This window comes from Hyaena hyaena, unplaced genomic scaffold, assembly GCF_003009895.1.
Source record: "Hyaena hyaena isolate Hyena2069 unplaced genomic scaffold, ASM300989v1 scaffold_25, whole genome shotgun sequence".
In the NCBI taxonomy this organism is placed as follows: Eukaryota; Metazoa; Chordata; class Mammalia; order Carnivora; family Hyaenidae; genus Hyaena; species Hyaena hyaena.
Window position 1 is genome coordinate 1,813,722 of NW_024080657.1, and position 21,171 is coordinate 1,834,892.

Consider the following 21,171-nt stretch of genomic DNA (forward strand, 5'->3'; position numbering starts at 1 on the left):
TTTATTTCTGAGAGAGTGAGAGAGAGACAGCACGAGCAGGGGAGGGTCAGAGAGAGAGGGAGATACAGAATCTGAAACAGGCTCCAGGCTCTGAGCTAGTTGTCAGCACAGAGCCCGACGCGAGGCTCGAACCCGCGAACTGTAGATCATGACATGAGCCGATGCTGGACGCTTAACCAACTGAGCCACCCAGGCACCCCTAGCCAGTGCTCTTTAGAGCCCTAGGTTTTGGTCACTGACTGTTCATCTTACGATACTGTCACTCAGCCCAGGTGTGAGAGGTTTCTCTGCATAACTGGCCCACCTTTGTGCCACAAACCAAAATCTGACCCTCTGTTTTCCACATATTTGTTTTGTTTTCTGGCGCAGGCAGTCAAGTAGTGGCTGGTACCAGCAGTTTATGAAAAATGGATGAGAATTGAAATGGAAAATTGTAAAAACTGTGTCTAGAACGTAGATGACCACCATTATTCTATTTTAGTGGTGGAATATCTTACCATCTCCCAGAGCACCAGGGTTTTTTTGCACTATAGCAGGAGAGCAGCCATGAATTTAGTTTCATTGATCTCATGGTCTAATTCATAGAAATCCTGGATCCTGAAAAGTCATCTTGTATTTTGGGAGCTAAAAGGAAGTGAACTTTATCTTGTACATTGTAAAGCAAATGATAGTGACTTCATAGGGCATTATTGAAGTTTCTTGTGGGATCAGTTTCTGGTTCACAGTATCTTTTAAAGACTGCCTGTCACCTCTTTTTTTTTCATTCATCAGTCTCTTTTGGTTAGGCAGGGAGTGGACTTTACCTCTTTTACTTGTCCTTCAAGTAACTTTCCTCCAGGGTTCCATCCCTTTTATCTGCTCCCCTTCAGGGTAGCCTTATTCACACCATTGATTTAGACACTGCCTATAGATTTAATTTTCCGAACTTCCCCCTATTTTTGATATCATTGCTGGACTTCAGCCCTGTAAGTTTGAGCTGGGCATCAGTGCCATGTTTCATAGGCACCTCAGGTTCAATCTGAATTCAGTCCTTTCCCCTCCTAGTCTGTCATTCCTTTGTCCTTTGTCCTTCCTTTGCCCATCTCTGCCTATGGTATGTCTCCCCCCTTTCTTCTGCACCCCACCACCACCAATGCTGTTCGATCCAGTGTGGCAAGTGTGAACTTTCTCATACACAAAGTCAGCAGGCTTCTTTGCTGCTGCCCCTCTTTGTATTCCAGCCACTCCACGCACCACTTCCCTGAACGTCTGCGCCTCCTTGTGTCTTCATGCATGCTGTTGTCTCCTGCTGCTTGAAATCCCCTCTCCCTTCTTGCCTGTCTGAGAAAAGCCATCCAGGGAAGCTCCGTCCCGGCATCATTTCCTTTGTGAGGCAGCCCTCCTTCCCACATTCCTGTTCTGCTTTGTAGACCAAAACGTCCACTGTGGTGCTTGGCTTTTCTCGGTATACCCATTGTCTGCGTATCTGTCTCACCTGTGAACTGAGCCCCTCACAGACATGAGCTGCGCCTGCCTGTGTGTCCTCAACTTCTATCGGGCACCTGTTGAGGCATCGCATAAATATTTGATGAAAGAACACATGAACAGAAGAAAAGTATACTCAGAATGAATGCTCACTGTAAAAGCATTCTTGTATAATAAAGAAGAACAAGCTAATTAAAACAACACTGGGAACTGCCCTCTCCCCATCCCTTCCTCTTCCTCAGAAGGTCCACTTTGGCAGAATGAGGCGCGTAGATGACTGTCATTTCCCACAACCACCCACTTTTATAGAGGCTAGCCTTCACTTTGGTCCTGGCGTGATCGACAACCCGATGAACCCAGACAAGACTAAGATAAACTACTTGTCCTCCAGTAGAATAAATATTTCAAATAAAGTCAACCCAAGAAAGTCAGGCCAAACAGCTATTGATTGCTAAAAGCCTGAACTTAAGCCCAATGAATATTCTGAAGTTCACCTCCATGCTGCTTGCCTAAATGGTGATCAATATGCAATTACTGCCCCCTTTAAACATGTCTCACCCTGCCTCTGTGAAGAAGGCTTTTACTTTTTAAATCTTTTGTTTGTTGAATTTGCTTAGGCAGGAAAAAAGAGAGAGCGGGACTTGGCTAAATCAGAGTCTTTTTACCTTTAGTATTTCCACCAATTCTGTGTTATTCGTGAAATGGTTTAAACGTATGCAGCATGGTAACTGAAGGTGCCCTGGAACATGACCATCATTCATTGCAGGAGGCCTTTTCCTGAGTGACTGAACAATGAGGGTGTTATGTCTCAGTTTCCTAATTTCTGCTGCCATCAGTATCTGCCCTAGTCATGACCTTTGCAAATTCAGGTTTGTAAAGTATGATGCTTAAATCCAGCTACAGTGATGGGGCGCCTGGGTGGCTTAGTCGGTTAAGCGTCCGACTTTCGCTTAGGTCATGATCTCACGGTTCGTGGGTTCGAGCCCCGCGTCGGGCTCTGTGCTGACTGCCAGCTCAGAGCCTGGAGCCTGTTTCGGAGTCTGTGACTCCCTCTCTCTCTGACCCTCCCCTGCCCACGCTGTCTCTCTCTCTCTCTCTCCTAGAAATAAAAATATTTAAAAAAAAAAATCCAGCTACAGTGAAAACAAATACATTATTTGTCTAGTTTCCTGATAGACTTAGCTTGGTGCAAAACAAAACAAAACAAAACAAAACAAAAACCTTTCCTGCTGAATGTGGAACCCTGTTTACCCTGCTCCTGATGCTTAAGATTTCATGTATCACAAGTGTGCCTTTTTTGTATCAGTATGGTACTCAGAGCTCTTCGTCATTTTTCACTTACATGCTTGTCAAGGGCTCCTAACTGACCTCCCTGCCCCCAAGCTCTGTCTCTTCGGCCCCTTCATCACACTGCTGCCCGAGTTAGCCTGCTCGAGTGTGTCCATCCAGTGTCCTCCTTTTTTCTGACATTTCATGGCTTCTCAACATCTATGGCCTGGAGCCTGGGGACCCAGCAGCACATCTGGAGCCTGTCATGACCTCTGTCTGTCTCTCCTTAGTCATCTTCCAACCCAGGTCGTGCATGGCTACCTCTGGTCCCCTAAGTGGCAAGCTCTTGCTGCCTGCGGTACCTTGGCGCGTGCTGTTTCTGCACACTGCCACGCGTGGCGCTGCCCACCCTCTCCGCCCGGCAAACGCTCCCTCTTCAGACTCAGTTCAGATGTTACTGTCCGTTTGACACCTCCCCTGACTTCTCCCAGATGAAATTAATTATCTCCACCTTGCACCTCCTGGGACTTAATTTCTACTGCTTTGGGCTTTTGAAATTATTTTTATTTAAGTGTCCCGACATTGCTTAAAGACAAGGAGCGTGTCATTCTTAGCAGCTAGTGCCATGCCTGCTGCGTGAAGGCACATCCTCAGTAGTAACCATTTTCTTTTAAACTCAGTAGTGGTGCTGAATGTGAAATGTACCACAGTACACTGTAGTCTTTTGAGGTAGCACCAAGTAAGATGTCCGGCCGTCTTGGGTTGCCTGGGATGGAGAGGTTTCCCGGGATGGAGTGCCGTCAGTGCTAGAAATGGAACAGTCTCAGGTGAGCCAGGATGGGCCAGCCCCAAGGGCCTCCATCAACAAGCTTTTTACCCACTCTCCTTCTCTGAACTCAATGGGCCCCAAGTTGTCTGGCTGGTCTGACCTAGGATAGGCATGCTCTGTCATCATTAGCCCTTAAATAATGCAATGTCTTTTTTTTTTTTTAATGTTTATTTATTTTTGAAGGAGAGAGAGACAGTGTATGAGTGGGGAAGGGGCAGAGACAGAGGGAGACAGGGGATCTGAAGCAGGCTCCAGGCTCTGAGCTGTCAGCACAGAGCCTGACGTGGGGCTCAAACTCACAATCTGTGAGATCATGACCTGAGCTGAAGTCGAATGCTTAACCAACTGAGCCACCCAGGTGCCCCAACAATGCAATGTCTTAATAGTGTTTCCTCTGCAAAAGACTATCAAGGGAGGTTCTTTCTGATTCCTTTTCTTTGGCTTTCAGGCGAGAAACTGGGTGAAGGGCTTTGGGTTATGTTAATACCACCTTTTTGGTCCGGCCTTGCCTCCTCTCACCTGACTCCATCTGTCCATCCTTCCCTTTTATATCTTTAGTATCCTCATCACCATTGGCTTCTTGACACCTTAAAAACATGACTGAACTGTCCATGTTCTTAAAAGTAATGATTTTTTAAAATTTTACCCTTGTTTTCCCCTGAAGCTGATGGACTTCCTTCTCCAGCCTGTACTAGGAATAACCCACAGTCATCCCTCTTACTCTCTCACCTGCTTTCAAATATTTACATACATATCTACCTTTTCTTATAATCCCCCAAATATACATAATTTCTCTCTCCTTCTAAAGTAACTAACACATAACAGTCTCAGAACAAACATGGTGAATTCTATTGTCTTAACTCCTAGAGCCAGCTCTTTACTCGGAGGCCTTATTGTGTCATATAGGACAAGATGGCATGGCCTTTGATGTAGCCCATGTTTCCCCTCAGATCTGAGCCAGGAATACTGTTCCTTTATGCTTCAGAAATGCCCGTCTCTGTCTGTTCTTTGCCCATGCCAACCCATTTCCACCTTAGGGCCTTTGAACTTCCTGTTCCTTCTGCCTTTCATGTTTTTGCCTGTAAAACGTACAAGACCAATTCATCTCAACACTCAGATCTCAATATAAATGTTACCCCTAATGAGGCTTTCTTTAGTAACCTAACTCAAAATATCCTCTCCATTCATTCATTCTTCTACAGTGCATTATTTCCACGACACTTAACACTATTAAGTGCCTCAATTTTCCGTATGTCCTGCAGTAAGAATGTCAGCTCCATGAGGACTTGGACTCGATCTGTCCTGGTCACATGAGACGTTTCCAGTAAATGTTCGTAGATTGGGGGGAAAAGTTATTTGCTGACTTATACTTTTACCTGATTATTTCATATTAATTTAGTCTCCCTAAATAGATTTACATGTTTTTGAAAGCAGAAGCCGTGTCTTAATTTTTGTTTTTCTCTTATGTCTATCACAGTACTAAGTAAGTGCTCAGTAAATATTGAATATTGGATTGGTTGGTTGATTTACCAGGTGTACCAAGATATGAAATGACTGACTTATTGCTCTCGATCTCATAGAGTGTTAAAGAAAACACTGTAAGGTTATAGAAAATTATACTCCTTAGAAAGCTATTTGCAAGAGCAGTAGACAGTGGCATAATTATTTTATGACCTTTGGACTTGAGGGGGAGAATCATTTGTATTTTTCCTTGAAAATAATTTAATGCCCGTAATTCTCAAAGTAATGCACATTCATTATGGAAAACTGAAAGAAACATGAAAAATAGAAACAGAAATAATAAGATGCAAAAAGCATTTGGCAAAACCTAATATCTGTCATGATAAAAATACCTAAACTAGGAATAGAAAGGAATTTATTCCACCTTTGATATGGAGCAGCTACAAAAAACCCATAGCCAACATCACACTTAGTGGTAAAAGATGAGCCCAGATCAGCAACCAGACACCACTTCACCAGGTACATTCAGCATTGGACTGGAGGTTCCAGCCAGGGTGTTAGGTAAGGAAAAGAAATAAAAGGCATCCAGATTGGAAAGGAGGAAGTAAAACTGTCTGTTTGCAAATGACGTTATCTTGTCCGTAGACGATCCTAAAGAAGCCACCAGAACATTGTTAGAACTAATAAGTGAGTTCAACAAGGTTGCAGAATACTATAAAGATTAGGTTACAAAAATCAGTCCTATTTCTGTACTCTTACAATGAATAATCCAAAAAATGAGACTGTGAAGAGACTTCCATTTACACCAGCATCAAGGGTATGATACCTAGGAATACATTTAACAAAAGAAGTTCAAAATTTATACCCTGAAAACTACAAAACGTTGTTGAAAGAAATTAGAGAAGAGCTAAGAAATGGAGGATGGCAGTCCTCCCCCAAAGATCTATGGATCCAGCATGATCCCTATCAAAATGCCAGCTGACTTCATTGTAGAAATTGATAAGCTGATCCTAAAATTCATGTGGAATCGATTGTAAGGGACCTAGAATAGCCAAACAGTCTTGAAAAACTAAGAACAATGTAGGATTGCCAATTTCAAAAGTTACTAGAAAGCAGTGGTAATCAAGACAGTATGTTGCTGGAATAAATTAACAGGATATAATTGAGAATCCAGAAATAAAACTGTGGCTGTGGTCAGATGATATGCAACAAGAATGCCAAGAACATGACCGGGGAAAGAATAATCTTCAACAAAGGGTGCCGGGGTGATTGGATATCCACATGTAAATGAAGTTGTAGCATTACTTTACACTATATACAGAAATTAACTGAAAACGAGTGGAAGAACTGAATATCAGAACTTAAACTGTTAAGGGGCGCCTGAGTAGCTCAGTTGATTAAGTGTCCGACTTCAGCTCAGGTCATGATCTCATGGTTCGCGTGAGGTTCTGTGCTGACAGCTCAGAGCCTGGAGCCTGTCTTCAGATTCTGTGTCTCCCTCTCTCTCTGACCCTCTCCTGCTCATGGTGTCTCTATCTCTCTCTCAAAAATAAATAAAACATTTTTTAAAAATTAAAAAAAAAAAAGAACTTAAACTGTTAAACTCTTAGAAGCAAACATAGGTGTAAATCTTCTTGACATGGGATTAGCTGGGACACCGAAAGTGCAGGTAACAACAGCAGCAAAAGAACCAGTTAAGTTGGACATCCTCAAAATTAGAAATGTGTGTGCTTCAGAGGATGCCATCAAGAAAGTTGAAAAGGCAACCCCGAGAACAGGAGAAGATGCTTACAAATCATGTATCTGTTAAGGGACTTGTATCTGCAGAATAAAGAGCTCTTAGAACGAAATAATAAAGATAATTAAGCTAATTTAAAAATGGTCAAAGGATCTGAATAGACATTTCTCTGAAGAAGATACACAGATGCCCAATAAGCACATGAAAAGATGCTTGACAGCATTAGTTATCAGGGAAATGCAAATTCAGACCACCATGAGATACCATTTCTCACCCAATAAGGATGGCTGGCACCAGCATGTCAGCTGACAAGTGTTAGTAAGGGTGTGGAGAAGTCAGAACACTTACACACTCCTGGGGAGAATGTCAAACGGTGCAGCCAGTTTGGAAAGAAGTCTGATGGTTCCTCAGAAGGTTAAGCATAGAGTTAGCAGATGCCCCACGAGCTCCACTGCTAGGTATACAGTCACCCAAGAGGAATGAAACGTACACGTCCACTCAGAAACTTGTACATGAATATTTGAGCAGCACTATTCATAAACCCATCAAATGTTCATCGGTGGATGAAGAGAGAGACAAATTGTGGCCCATCCATACAATGGACTATTCTGCCACAGAAAAGAATGAAATACTGGCACCTGCTAGAGCATGGATGAGTCTTGAAAACATGATGCTGAGGGAAGGAAACCAGTAACAAAAGACCACATATTGCATAATACCATTTACTTGAAATGTCCAGAATGGGCAAAGCCATAGAGACGGAACATGGGTCAGTGGTTGCTGGGGTAGGATGGGGAGGGTAGGGGGTGACAGCTAAAAAGTAGGGGTCTTCATGTCGGGATAATAAAAATATTCTTTAATTGACTTTAGTGATAGTTGCACGTATCTGTGAATATACTAAAGTTCATTGAATTGTGCATTTTAAATGGGTGGATTGTATGGTATATGAAGTATATTTTGATAAAGCTGTTAAAAAGAAAGAAAAAGGAATAATGTGATTCATAATCCTACCACCCTGAAATAACCTCTGTTAGCATTTTGATCTATTTCTTTCTAGTCTTTTTTAATGCATATTTTTCACATAATTGAGGTAATGCCTCATATAGAATTTTGAATATTACCTTTTGTGCTTATCATTCTGACCATAAGAACTCGTTCATTCTATTATAGACTTTTTAAATTATGAATAAGTGTGTAATATTCTGTGTAGATCTACCATTATGCAGCAATTTTCTCATTGGTGGACATTTAAGTTGCTTTTTCTTTCTTTTTCCCCCCTTTATAATGGGTAGTGCAGTATCCCCCCCACCATTTTTTTTTTTTTTTCTGAGACTAGAACATTCCCATGAAATGCCTTATGCAAACCCTCTTTTGTTCCCAGAGAAAAGAAGATCTCCCGGAGCAGTGCCCTAAAAGTGCTGGACCATGCCATGATCGGACCTGAGGGCACGGACAATTGCCACAAGTTTGTTGATATTCTTGGCTTACGAACCATCTTTCCCCTCTTTATGAAATCTCCCAGGAAGATCAAGAAAGTGGGAACCACCGAGAAGGAACATGAAGGTAGGGTTCCCTGGAGAAGCTCGCCTACCGTAGGTACTTAGGAGGAATGGGGGAAATGAGAGCGCCGTGCCGTCGAGGAGCAGACTCTTCGGCAGAAGAGTGCGACCTTTTTCTTTTCGTCCTGTTTTCTCTGTGTGGAAACGCCACCCAGAGACTCCAGATCACTGATGGCTTCTGTTGCATTGGTTCCCTGCTTCCTAAAATCCTAGGGGTTCCATTTCCTTCTGGCCTATTAATAAGTCTGTGCGTGAGGCTTTTGTTTTCTTCACTATAATTTGTAGCGAGGTGTCTCTCTGATGGAAGACCCTTTTGAAAAGAGTAATGAGGTGGCAACACATGTCACCTCCAGAGTGGTGCCTTCGTGTATTTCTGTATTAAGGTATGATTCAGCCAACGTCAGGAATTGCCGAAATAAACTATTTACGGCCCAGGCTCCCCTTTTTATGTTTCTCCTCCCCGATGATGCACACTCCCAGCCAAATGCTGCCATGAATTGCGATGCTGTAACCAGAGTAGTTACCGCTCGGCCAATCTCTCCCTGCTATTGTCTAGTGGCCTGCTGCACCTCTCCCCCCAGGAAATGGCCGCAGTGCAGTCTGGAAGGCCGGGGATTTATGAGCATTGACAGCTCTGCTGGAGACTAACAGACACTTGCACCAGGGAATTTACATGGTTGGATGGTTATTTTAAAGTGTGGGTGGGGGGGTGGCCGAGAGGGGGCCGAGGAGCTGGTGTGGGCGAGAGAGGAGAAGCGCCTGAGCGGATTGGCCAATTTAGTTGTCTTGTCAGAAGTCCACATCTGTCCTGTGGTTTGAGGGAGTTTTCGGTCAGTGATTGAGAGAATTGTGGCCTCTACAGGACCTTTTGCACTCCTCTCCCTCCTAGATGAAAGCCTGAGAGTTCCTGTCCGTCCCTTCTCAAATGAACTTGGCTTAGTCTCTGCCAACTCCGAGTGGCTAAAGGGAAGGTGACATGACTCCCTTCAGTGGTCACTTCCAGCGGCAGCGGTGTCCTCTCTGATCACATCAGCTCTCCAGAGACAACAGAAAGCCTGGCGGGGGTGGATCTGACAGGGCAAGGAACGGGACCAGAGATCTGAGAACAAGGAGGGAGTTTGGTTCACTTCCTCTCACTTGGTGGCCAGAGACCAGCCGTGAACACATTAACCCCACTGCCGGTCTGATTTCTTTCCTCAGTGGGAAGGAATTCAGCAAAATGTGGCCCCGGGAAAGAGAATGGGTTGTTTTGGAGATCTAAGAGACAAAGTTTGGCAGTCGGTCACCTTACTGAACTCAGAGACTGACCTCTCACTGAACCCCTCCCATGTTTCTGGCATTGCTGGGTGAGGGCTGCCTTGTTTAGGCCTCACAGCCTACGAAGTAGATCAGCTGAGACAGGAACCAACCCGTGATTCCACAGCGCACTGGCTGTGTAACATCCGACCTTTTACTTAACTTCTCTGGACTGCATTTTCCCTTCTGGTCTATAAAACGAGGAAACCAGCCTAGTGAACTGGAAGCTCTGTGTCTGTAGCTTAAGGTTCTGAGGCACAGACTCTAGCTGCCCAGGCTCTGTCCTGTGATCCAGAAAAGTCCTCGGAACCATGCCGTGGCTGGCCTGCTGGGCTCTGCGGAGACCCGATGCTGCGCCTTGAGCATATGCTTGAGGAAAGTGCAGGGAAAGGGGCGCCTGAGTGGCTCTGTCGGTTAAGCGTCCAACTTTCCCTCAGGTCATGATCTTGCAGTTCGTGAGTTCGAGACCCGGATCGGGCTCTGTGCTGACAGCTCAGAGCCTGGGGCCTGCTTCAGATTCTGTCTCCTTCTCTCTCTGCCCTTCTCCCGCTTGCTCATGCTCTCTCTCTCTCTCTCAAAAATAAATAAACATTTAAAAAAATTAAAAAAAAAAAAAAGGGCAGGGAAGGAGCCTTAGCAGGCTCTCACTCTGGGTGCATGGTACTGAGAAGAGCAAGAGTGACAGATTCAGTGAGCAGCTGTTTTCCTTCTGAAAAATGTGCCCAGTGGCGTGCTGGTAACAGTACATTTGCTTTAGAGTACCCGCATTAGAAATGTGATAACATTATATTAGTGAGGGCAATGGCTTGGCACCACAGCTCCTGGAAGGCATGTTTTGGACAGTAATGGCTGGTGAGGATGAACTCTGCATTCTGAATACACCAGCACCCAGAGAGAGGAAGTGAGTCCCAAGGAGAAAACGCAGGCCTGGGCCCCCTCCCGCCCCTGCTAGCTGCTGCTGCTTCCGGCAAACTGGCCCCCGAGCCCCGATGGGAGTGTGAGAATAGAGGCAGGACAGGTGCACATCGGGCAAGGTTTCTTTGTCCTGTCCTGTCCTCTGGGCTCGTCTCCCTGTGCTGGCCCTCCTGATGCAAGTGGGCCGGTCTGTGTGGTGAGCTAGAACACAGCAGCCTCGGACCGCCAGCGGTAAGTATTTGCAGACAGGCCCAGCTCATTCTTGCCCCCAGGCTTCTACTGTCCTCTTCCCTCCATCTGCAACAGTTTTCTCTGGCCTGTGCATCTGGATACCTTTTAGTCATGCTCCAGGCCCTTAATTTTGAGGTCACTTTCCCAGAGAAGCATATGATGAGCCCCTAGATGAGAATTGAGCTTCCTGCTACATGGAGTCTTGGTCCCAGGACTGTGCCTTCATAGCCCTAAGGTTATGGAACCATTGGCCTTGCCAGCTCTGGGTGCCAGAGCTGAGCCTGAATGAACAACCGCGTGAATGAACAACCGCTTCTCCCAATGGGCTCATCAGTAAGAACAGACCTGGAAGTTTGGGCTCTCCCAGAACCCGGCAACGTGGAAGGCCGTGCAGTGGACTTCACTAGGTTGATGGTCATACACCTGCTGAGTGGTCTGTCACCCACCTTATTTGGATGTAAGAGCAAATGAGTTGCTAGCCATGGGCTTTACTTTGTTTCATTGGTTTTGAAATTATGGCGGAAGCTCCCCTTTAGAGCCGTGGCCTTACGAGCCATGTCTGAAATCGAATAACGAAAATCTCATTTAAAATGGAGTGAGGCTCCCACAGCCCCTCAGTCCTCATCAACGGCGGCCCCCAACAGGAAGAGACCTGTCTTGCGCTCCCCACAGGACGACAGCCTGTACGTTGTTACTACCCCATCAGGAGGAAGAAAGATTTTCTCCTTGCCCAGCAGGAGCCCAGTCACTGAAAAGCCACTACATTTCAAACTCCTATTTTATTCTGGTGGACTTTTGGTTTATAACAGCCCCTCGGAGTCCCCCTTCTGCCCCCATAAAGGAGCATTCCTCCTCTGTTCTCTGGACTTGCCTGTAGTTTTGCCATAGCTCGATTGGCTTGAATTGTAATTCTCTACTATTTCTGAATAAACTCATTTTTTCTGGTAAAATAAGTTTTATTCTTAGGATTAACACATGTTCTGGATAGAACGTCCTTATATAAGTGAGGCCACCCTGTGACAAGCTTCTTTTGATAAACCAGCCACTCCTAATTAAGCACTACAGGCTGGGCATCAGCTTGTGAGCCAGAGCCTCTGGAGGGCTGCCCTGTGCTCCTCCCTTTCCGGTCACACCCCAGAGGCTTGTCACATGTGAGAGTTAGCTGCTTTATGTTCATCCTGGTCCAGCCTCCTCACTCAGCACCTCTCTGCACCTTTCCCAGACTCTTAGGGCAGCAGTGGCGCCTGGCGTGGTACAGAGGGAGCCACTGCTTAGCAACCACGCCATTTCCCTAACCCCGCTGAGCTTTAGTTGCCCCATCTGTGAAATGCTGGATCCACCACATGGGGTATTTGTGGGGGTCCGGTGAGGTGACACACATAAACTTAGTGTAGACCCCAGAATGAAGTGGCAGAGTAAGAAGTATGGGGTCTCACCCTTAAAACCTGCCTCCGGTTCTGCCTTTGCCCCCCACCCCCACCCCCCAGCACCCATCCCCCTGAGAGGTCACTGGGAAGCCTGGTGGCCCACACCTGGCTGGCGTGGGAAGGAGCGTGAGGATGAGTGGATTTTACTGCCTGCTGTGTAATGGCTCCAGGAGAGCGGGTGGGAGATGGACAGGCGGATTCTCAAGGAGCCAATCCATCAGACGTCCGGATGCGCTTACTAGTGGGGTGGGGTAAAACAGCTGTGTTCCCCAAGCCGACGGAAGGGGTTATGGGAAGAGAATCTCTAGATTAAGGTGACTCTAGAGAGAAGGTAAGAAGCAAAACCACCCTTAAGCCCTAGAATTGCTGGTAATTTAGTTCCGCTTCTGTGAGTTGGGCTGGAGAAGGACAAGAATTATTGTAATTGAAATCCTTTCAGGTTTGCATAATAAAACCTTCAGGAATAGATCAGGGGAGGCACTTAGCTTGGGGGGATGGGTTAGAAAGAAAAAATTTGCCCTTGGGTATAATAGCATGATGGGCTGCCTCCTTGGTTTTATAAGGATTAGCACGGTATGCGTAGTCTGTTTGGTATTAACAGCTTCAGAATGGGAGGGAAGAAGAAAAGAGCTGGGATCCAGAAATGGCATTTGACCTTTACTTCTTGTCTCTTTAAAAATTCTTATTAAAATAGGTCCAATTTCCCTTGTATTGCTTCATTAGGTAGGTGAGCTATTGAGTTTGTAGCAGTTCTAGTTAATTGCGCTGTTTTAACATGGTTCCCCTGGAGGCTGTTAGGAACTCTAAGGGGGTGAGCTGCGGAGCCGTGTGGGGGGGTGCGGTGTGCACGCTAGGCAGATGCACACATTCCACCCCATCAAAAGTGACAACACTTGCTAACAGGTCAGTGCTTTAAAGAATACTTTTCTGTCATCTGCAAAGAACTGTAAGTGATGCTGGTGGACTCCACATGTCCGGAAGTGTGTGGGTGCCTGGTGCTTTTCCGACTCCCATCCAGTGAGAAAATGCAGACCAGAGCTCCCGCCACCCAGCAGCGTTTGGAAGGGGGGAGCAGCAAAACTTTTTCTCCAGTCAGAAGAGAACAGAGTTTAGCCAGGGTAAGTGAAAAAGACACATTTTTAATGCCTCCACAGTAGGCCGTGGCAATGGCATGGCATCGTTTGAGGCCACTTTTTATCGGGGCTCCTGGTATGTTCAAAATTTAACAGACAGGAACAAAATCCTGAGGGAGGCTGCTGCTCTTCCCTGGTATTCGATCTCATCCTTTTCTGTGGCTTGTCCCTGTCCCTTGAGTATTCATTTTTGCACGGATCGGTGGGGTCTTCCCCCAGTTTGTGTGTGTGTGTGTGTGTGTGTGTGTGTGTGTGTGTGTGTGTGTTTTACTGTACATACTCTCCTTGATTTCAACTACTTTCAACAACTTTACCCTACATCTCTTTGCTGTTGATCCCCAAATCTTCACCGTCTGTCCCAAGCTCTAGTCAGCCCAGCTAATTATCCAGCAGACAGCTCCATCAGACAGGCCAGTGCAGCTCATTCTAAACCATACTCCTTCCTTCCTTCACTGCCCAGGGCTCTTCTGCTTTTCCTGTCCCATTAATGCTCATGGCACCACTTTCCACCCTGCTACCCAAGACAGAGATCCACGTGCCATGCTTAACTCTCATAGTCCCCACATGTAATTGATCATGAGTTCCTATAAACTCTCCCTTATTCAGTCCCTTCCAGTGCTGCTGACTCTGCCCTCCTCACCTCTGCTAGCTATCACTGCAGCCTTAATAAGTCTCTCTGCCTTCGACTTTCAGCCATCCTGTCCTCTCAAAGTCTGGCTTGCACACCACCACCCAAGCGAGAGAGACACCCTCATCCCTCAACTGTAAATTTACAGTTTATGGAAGGGGGAAATAATCCTGGGGAATAAAGCAGTTTCATATGTATTTACCAAAAAATCATCTTAGCAAGATTTACTTCATTATTGAAGGGTACAGGAGAACAGGAATGCTTAGCGAGGAAGGCACTTGAGGTGGGAGACAAGGGCAGAGTCTAAAAACCAACGGCACCAGAATTTCAGCCTACCATCTGTTATTACCCATATCCAGTATGTGGGAGTGTCTGCACATCTGAACGTGTTTGAGTCTTGACAGCTACCCCACAAGGTGGGTATTTTCTCTCATTCTGAAAATGAGGAAATTATAAGACTCAAGGAAATCATGACTTCAAGTCTTATGCTGGGCAAGTGTCTAAGACAGACCCCCAGCTTCTGATCACAAATGTCACACTCATTTCATGAAGTCACGCCATCGATATTTGCCCTTCTGCATCCAGGCTAGCTTGCTCTTCTCTGGATTGCTTTGCTGGTTAAATGAACTCTTCATCAGAACACCTTGGTTCTAATCTGGGTGCTTTGCCCCAGGGCAGGTCATTGTGATAGTGGGACTCTTAACTTATCCTTTCAAATTGCCCAAGCTATTAGGAGCAAATTACAAAATGACTCCGTGAGATTGTGTCTAGTCATTTCTAGTGCCTGTCATGGGGCTTGCTCATGGGAGGTGCTCAGTAAATATTGGTTGAATGAATAAATGAATTTATTTAACACCAGTGTAGCATTAGCCATTGACAGTCAGGATTGAGGTATATACCAGTAGTTAGGAGCATTGCAGAATTCAAGGGATTCTTCCCATGTTAACCAATTTATGGTTCTCCCGCAAGGCCAGTCAGCCTCTGTCCCATAGTAGTGTTTAAAACATATTTGTGGGGGGGTGCCTGGGTGGCTTAGTCGGTTAAGCGTCCGACTTTCGCTTAGGTCATGATCTCGCGGTTCGTGGGTTCGGGCCCCGCGTCGGGCTCTGTGCTGACTGCCAGCTCAGAGCCTGGAGCCTGTTTCAGTCTGTGACTCCCTCTCTCTCTGACCCTCCCCTGCTCACGCTGTCTCTCTCTCTCTCCTAGAAATAAATAAAACATAAAAAATAAAACTAAAAAAATAAAACATATTTGTGGGGCACCTGGGTGGCTCAGTTGGGTAAGGATCTGACTCTCGATTTCTACTCAGGTCATGATATCCTGAGTAGATTGGGCATTGGGCTCTGTGTTGACAGCATGGAGCCTGCTTGGGATCCTCTCTTCCCTTTTCTCTCTCGCTCTCTCTCTCTCTCTCTCTCTCTGTCTCTCTGTCTCTCTCAAAATAGATAAACTTAAAAAAACTAAAACATATGTGCTTATTCATCTATGAGAATAGGGTTAATGCCAACCTCCTTGGGTTAGTGTGAGAATGACCGCTGTGAGATGGGCTGGCTTATGCAGGTCTGCCATAGTGTGGGTGCTTGAGAAATGTCAGCTTATTCTAGATTATTATTTTTAAAAGGACTCCAGACATCACACTACACTAATACTTGTTACACTCAAGGTTGTAGAAGCCTAGAGGAAGAAGCATTCTAGGGATTCTGGGAACACTTAAGAGAAGAGATGGTAATCACTGAATTCTCCTTCCGAAACCAATATTGCACTGTATGTTAGCTAAAATTTAAATTTTAAAAAAAGAGGGGGAAGAGATGGCATTTGAGTGTTCCTTGAAAGCGACGAGTGTTCCTTAAAAGATACATAGTATTTCTTTCTTATACCAGGAAGGGGGTAGCAGAGGGGACCATGGGCCCTAAGGCATGTATAGCTAGTTGTTGTGATGTGAATGAGATTGCAAGCCTTGGGTTAAGACAAGACTTATGTTGGTATCTTAGTCTTGTTGTTTACTAACTGTGTGACTTCAAGAAAGTTTCTTAACCTCTCTGAGCCTGTATTTCCTCAAATGTGAAATTGGGATGATATTGGAATCTATCTCATAAGAGTGCTGTGTGAGGATTAAATGAATTAATACAGATCAAGCACCTAGCAGTGTCTGCTTCCTTAATATCAGTGGCTGGGGTGAAGATGGGTTTCCTCTTTGTGTTCCTTTTCTTAAAGTATTTTCCTAAAGAAATGTTTTCCCTCCCCGAATCTGCCATTCATAGAGGTAGACTGTAAGCATGTCAATCCTACGTGGAATGTAAGACAAAAACCTTGCCCAGAGAGGACATACCAGGGAGCCCCATGTCACTGTGTCTCCAGGTCGTCTGTAAACAGAGAAGTCAAAGATTTCTCCCTTTTTCATATTCCCCAGGTTTGGAAATCACAAAGGGTTGCCCACAGCGGTCAGAGCCATGAGCAAGTGAGGAGCAAAAGCGGTATTTAATGTTAAGAATAGCATTAAGTCATGTACTGACAGGCACTCTGTGTTAATCAAGGACGGAAATGTCTTGCTGGTATTTTTGTTGCTATTTGAAAACCTCATAATTGAAGAGATTCTGGATCAATTCCTTTTCTCTCCCTGCAGCTGCTTGTCTCTTGCCTGACCTCAGATGACAAAATGTAGGGATGCTGAAATATGCAATGTGTGTAGGTTCCTTTCATCAGGCTTGAGGGGAGGATTTTGAGTTTTGCACATCTGGCTTGCTAACTGGTCCCAGTCACATTAAGGATTTCCCCACGGGCCTTTCCCAAGGAGAGCACAGCCTACTTGTTTGCCAGCGAGGAAGACTGTGAAATAGGATCTATTTGCCTTCCTCGAAGAAACTGCTCTTTTGTGGGGAGGAAGAGGGAACACGGGCTCATGGCCAGCTCACATTTATTCGGCATCTGCTGATAGACTTAGGGCTTTACAGGTGTACATACTTTCGAATTAGGCATTTTTACCTTATTTTTAGAGATGAGTCTTAGTTTAATTACCGAATACCTGTAGCAAATAAATGACAAAAGCAGAATTTGAGCCTAGGTGTGCTTCCTGTGCTCCTTCCCATCCCACACCAAGGTGGCTCCAGTGGTCTTCTGGCTGATATCCAGAGGTAACCCAGAGCAGGGGAGGAAAGGTGGTCTTTGGGGAGGAAGGGTCGGCTTCAAATCCCGGCTGTACCCCCAAACTAGCAGGTAGCCTTGGGCAAGTTACCCTCTCTGGATGTTGAGTTCCTCTTCAATCAATCAACAAGCCTGATGAAACGTTTCTCAGAGTTTTGTGAAGAATAAGGATCGTGAGCATCCTACGTGGCCTAGCATGGGATGGCTTAATAAATGATAATATAGCTGCTGTGTAGTCTCCTTTCAAAAACAGTCATCTCTACCTCGCATGGTTTTCATGTTTACATGTAGGATGCCAGTTAATTAGCTTTTGTGGGTGTGAAGCCCAGTGTAGACCGGGACTCTGTGTATGGACAGGCTGGGTCATAAAAAGAGCTACCAAAGAGATAGGACAGTCGCTGCTTATCACAGTGGCCTGTTCACCTGACCCTCAGTTATAATCCCGATGGCACTAGCCCCGGGAAAATACACCACCTTTCACATGAGGTCTCAGACGCTTATATTGCAGTTCGACTCACATGTAGAGGGTCTGGTTCTCTGGAGAAGAGCCCAAAAGCTAGGTCAGTGAGGCTTCGTTCATTCTTTTGTTAACAAGCCACTTGCCTCTGCCTTGTGCCAGGCTTGGTCCTGTGGATGGAAAGTGAACAAGCCCACAGCCCAGCTAGGGAGACCTAGAAACCTCTATTTATGTTACAGGGTAAAGGGTGAGGCAAGCGTGAGGCACTATGGGAGTGGGGAGCAGGGTCTTCCCATGTGTCCTGGGTGGTGAGGGAGCCAGTGGGGGAGATTAGACACCGATCCACCTCAGGTACGTGGCTCTCCGGCCATCCTTGGGTCTGAGTTAGCCAGGTGAAGGAATGTCAGGTGAGAAAAGTAGCATGCATAAAATAAAAGTTGGAAGAGACAGACTGCAGGGAGCCTTAAACCTAGCTGCCAAGAAGAATCATCTGGAATCTTGTTTAAAATGTAATCTTCTGGGGCATGTGCTCTGACTTCCCGGTTCCGCCGGTCTGCATCATGTTGGCTGAGCTGTATTTTTATTAGGCTTCCCGGGGGGCGGGGTACCTTCCAAACCCAGTCCAGCACCAGCCAGCCCTAGGTGAGAAGTGCATAGAAGTGGAGATTAGGTGGTAAGCAGAAGCCAGACCTTGACGTGTCCTGCGGAGCCGCTTTGGGACCCAACTTAGCTCGTCTTTGCACCAGGACATGTCAGGCACATAGTAAGTAATAAGCATTCATTGATGTTGGTAGGCATCCTTGTTCTCATTTCATTCTGTTACACTAAGAAACAGACTCTCCCAAAGTTTTACAGCTCCTACAGTAGTAATGTGAGTTATTTTGACTATCGCAGCTAATTTGGCACAAATCGGGTTTTGATATTGAGGGCCCGAGCAGAGGGGATGAAGGAGAGGCAGTTAATAACTCCTGGTTTTCTTTTGTGTGTTTTCATTTCGCCAGGTAGAAACTTAGTTTTTCAATTGGCAGTATTAGCTGAATCCTTACTTTGGATATAGAATTTTCCACTGGTGCATTTATTATTTTGTCAATATAACTCTGTTAGTTTTCGTTTATAATCTTGATTAAATTTTCTAGAAATAGTTGAGTATGCAGTGCATCACCTTTATGGGAGTAAGACCAATACCAGGAGTGTGGGAGCAACAGTGGGGATGGAGCGAAACCGGTTTAGGTTATTTCTCCAGCACGTTTAGGTGGTGCCAAAATGAGGAAGTCACTTCGGGGCCAGGCAGCAAGTGTGGGCCCTGGTTTATTAAAATTCAACATAAAATCTTTGTTGGATGTGCTTCGTTTTTTTTTTTTTTGTTTTTGTTTTTGTTTTTAATGTTTTACTTATTTCTAGGAGAGAGAGAGACAGCGTGAGCAGGGGAGGGTCAGAGAGAGAGGGAGTCACAGACTCTGAAACAGGCTCCAGGCTCTGAGCTGGCAGTCAGCACAGAGCCCGACGAAGGGCTCGAACCCACGAACCGCAAGATCATGACCTAAGCGAAAGTCGAATGCTTAACCGACTAAGCCACCCAGGCGCCCCTCTGCTTCGTAATGTTATCATTTGGTGGCAGTTCTTGTTCTGAGTACCCCAGTACCCCATTATCTAATTGTACCTTATCCCCACAGTAACCCTATGAAACGGGTGTTGTTACCCACATTTTACAGGTGAGAACACTGAGGCTTAGAGAAGCTGTCATCTTGAAAAATCACACAGCTAGTACATGGCCTTTACTAGGGTTTTTCTGTGGCTTCCGAGAATTGAATCATAAGCACTGCTCTTCTCCTTTTAAACATAAACCAGGGCTGCTCACCAGTAGTGGGCCTAGTTTAACCTGCTTGCTGTCTTTGCCTATTTGGTTTCTTTAAGTTCTCAGTGCTCCTGCCCCCAGCACTGCATAAATCAATAACCTCGGTCTCTCAGCCACCCCCCCCCCCCCCCCCCCCACGTTTTGCCCTGCCACACTTCATTCGCCTCTCCTGGGCTTCCAACTTTGAGTGTGATCTCCTTACTGATAGATAGCCTCCTGTCTCCTCATGGCCTCTCAGGCCTGCCACTCAGCACGGCCAAGGCCTTCAGTTTCTGTTCCTAGCATTGCCGACGGCTCACCCTGGAGTTGCCAGCCTTTAGACGCTTCACGCAGCTCCAGTCTGTTTTCTCCCTCTGCTGGGCCCCTTTCGAGAGTGAGACATAAATCTGTAGGCTTTGATCCTCACTGATCAGCATCACTCCAAGAGCTTCAACAGAATACACATGCCTGGGCCCCACTTGCAAAATTTTTGAGGACTGGGACTCCGAGCATCTGTATTTTTAAAAAGCCCCAGAGCCTGTTGCTCAGCTAGTGCTGAGAACCCCGGCCAGAAAGTTGGGAGTACAAGCCCAGGTACGCATCTTCTCTCTGTGCCAAGAGAGGACTCCTGACATGGTAGGTCTCGGGGGGGGGGGGGGGGGGGCTCACTAAAAATGGCTTTGTTGCTTTTTCAGAGTATAAATAAAATAACCTGATGTAGAAAACTTATGCATGGAAAAGGGTGGAGGAAAGGTAAAATCCACCCTCAGTCTCACCACCCAGAGTTAATTACTGGAAACATCACAGACAGCATCCATTCAAACATCTGTGTTAGGGGAAGGAGCGGTGTGTATGTGCATATCATTTTGCATAAGTGGAATCATGGTGTATATGCTGTTTTGTAAACTGCTGTTTTTACTCGGTGTGTGTTGGGCATATGTGTCAGGGTGAGTCTTTTAATATAGTTAGGAAGCTAGACTATATTTGTAGAAGGCAGGCTAGATTTTGGGTTACGTGATCAGGTTACAGAGGTGATGGTTTGGAAAAGGTAGGTAAGCTGTGCTTTGTGGGGAGTGTGGCTCTTCCCAGCATCGTGATCTGCTGGGACTTCAGGATGGTGAGGAAATGAGGTGCAGACTGAAGGCTAATGCATCTGAGTTCACTTGGTTACAGTGTAAAAGGAGGTCAAGAGGTCTTTCAAATGTTTTTTTTTTTTTTTTTAACATGAGACTATTTGAATGTGTTAGACATGTTGGTGTCCAGCAGTAGATGTAATGTGGAAGGGGATAAACTGAAAGTGAACTTGTATACATTTCATGGCTCCTAAAGACTACAATTACATGTGCAGGATGTCTGTTGGTGCCCACCTTCCGGACTCTCGTGTTACCGGTTGTGACTTTGATATGCAGCAGCCTGCAGGCTGCTGGGGAAATACCCCGTGTATTTAATCACATCTCATTCTTCCCTGGTTTTTGTTGTTGTTGTTTGTTTTGGTTTGGTTTTTTTATGGTAAAAAAATGTCTTTGGCTTTTATAGTTGGATTGATTTTGCTTGTGGGTGTCCAGATGCTGATGAGCTGTAATTAGCATAAGAAGGAGGTTGGAAAGATGTCGAACACTCTTTCCTGGTAGCCAAACAAAGGATCCCCAAACAGAAATTATTCTCAGGTATCAGGTCCTGGAGTAACAGCTCTTTTCTCTTGGAGGTGTGGGTCTCTTAAAGGATAGGAGTGTTGGCTGGGGAGGTCACCACTGGGGGTGGGGCTGGAGAGCCGTGCTGTGAACCATCG

General features: G+C 45.7%; 1 protein-coding gene across 1 annotated transcript in view; it reads left to right on the top strand.

Moving 5' to 3' along the window:
• The window catches only part of CTNNBL1 (catenin beta like 1), a 162,568-nt gene that overhangs the window by 91,844 nt on the left and 49,553 nt on the right, over positions 1-21,171 (top strand). The window contains exon 11 of the mRNA XM_039227069.1: positions 8,143-8,324. Within this exon, the coding sequence (XP_039083000.1) occupies positions 8,143-8,324 (182 nt within the window). The remainder of the gene's footprint in view (positions 1-8,142; positions 8,325-21,171) is intronic.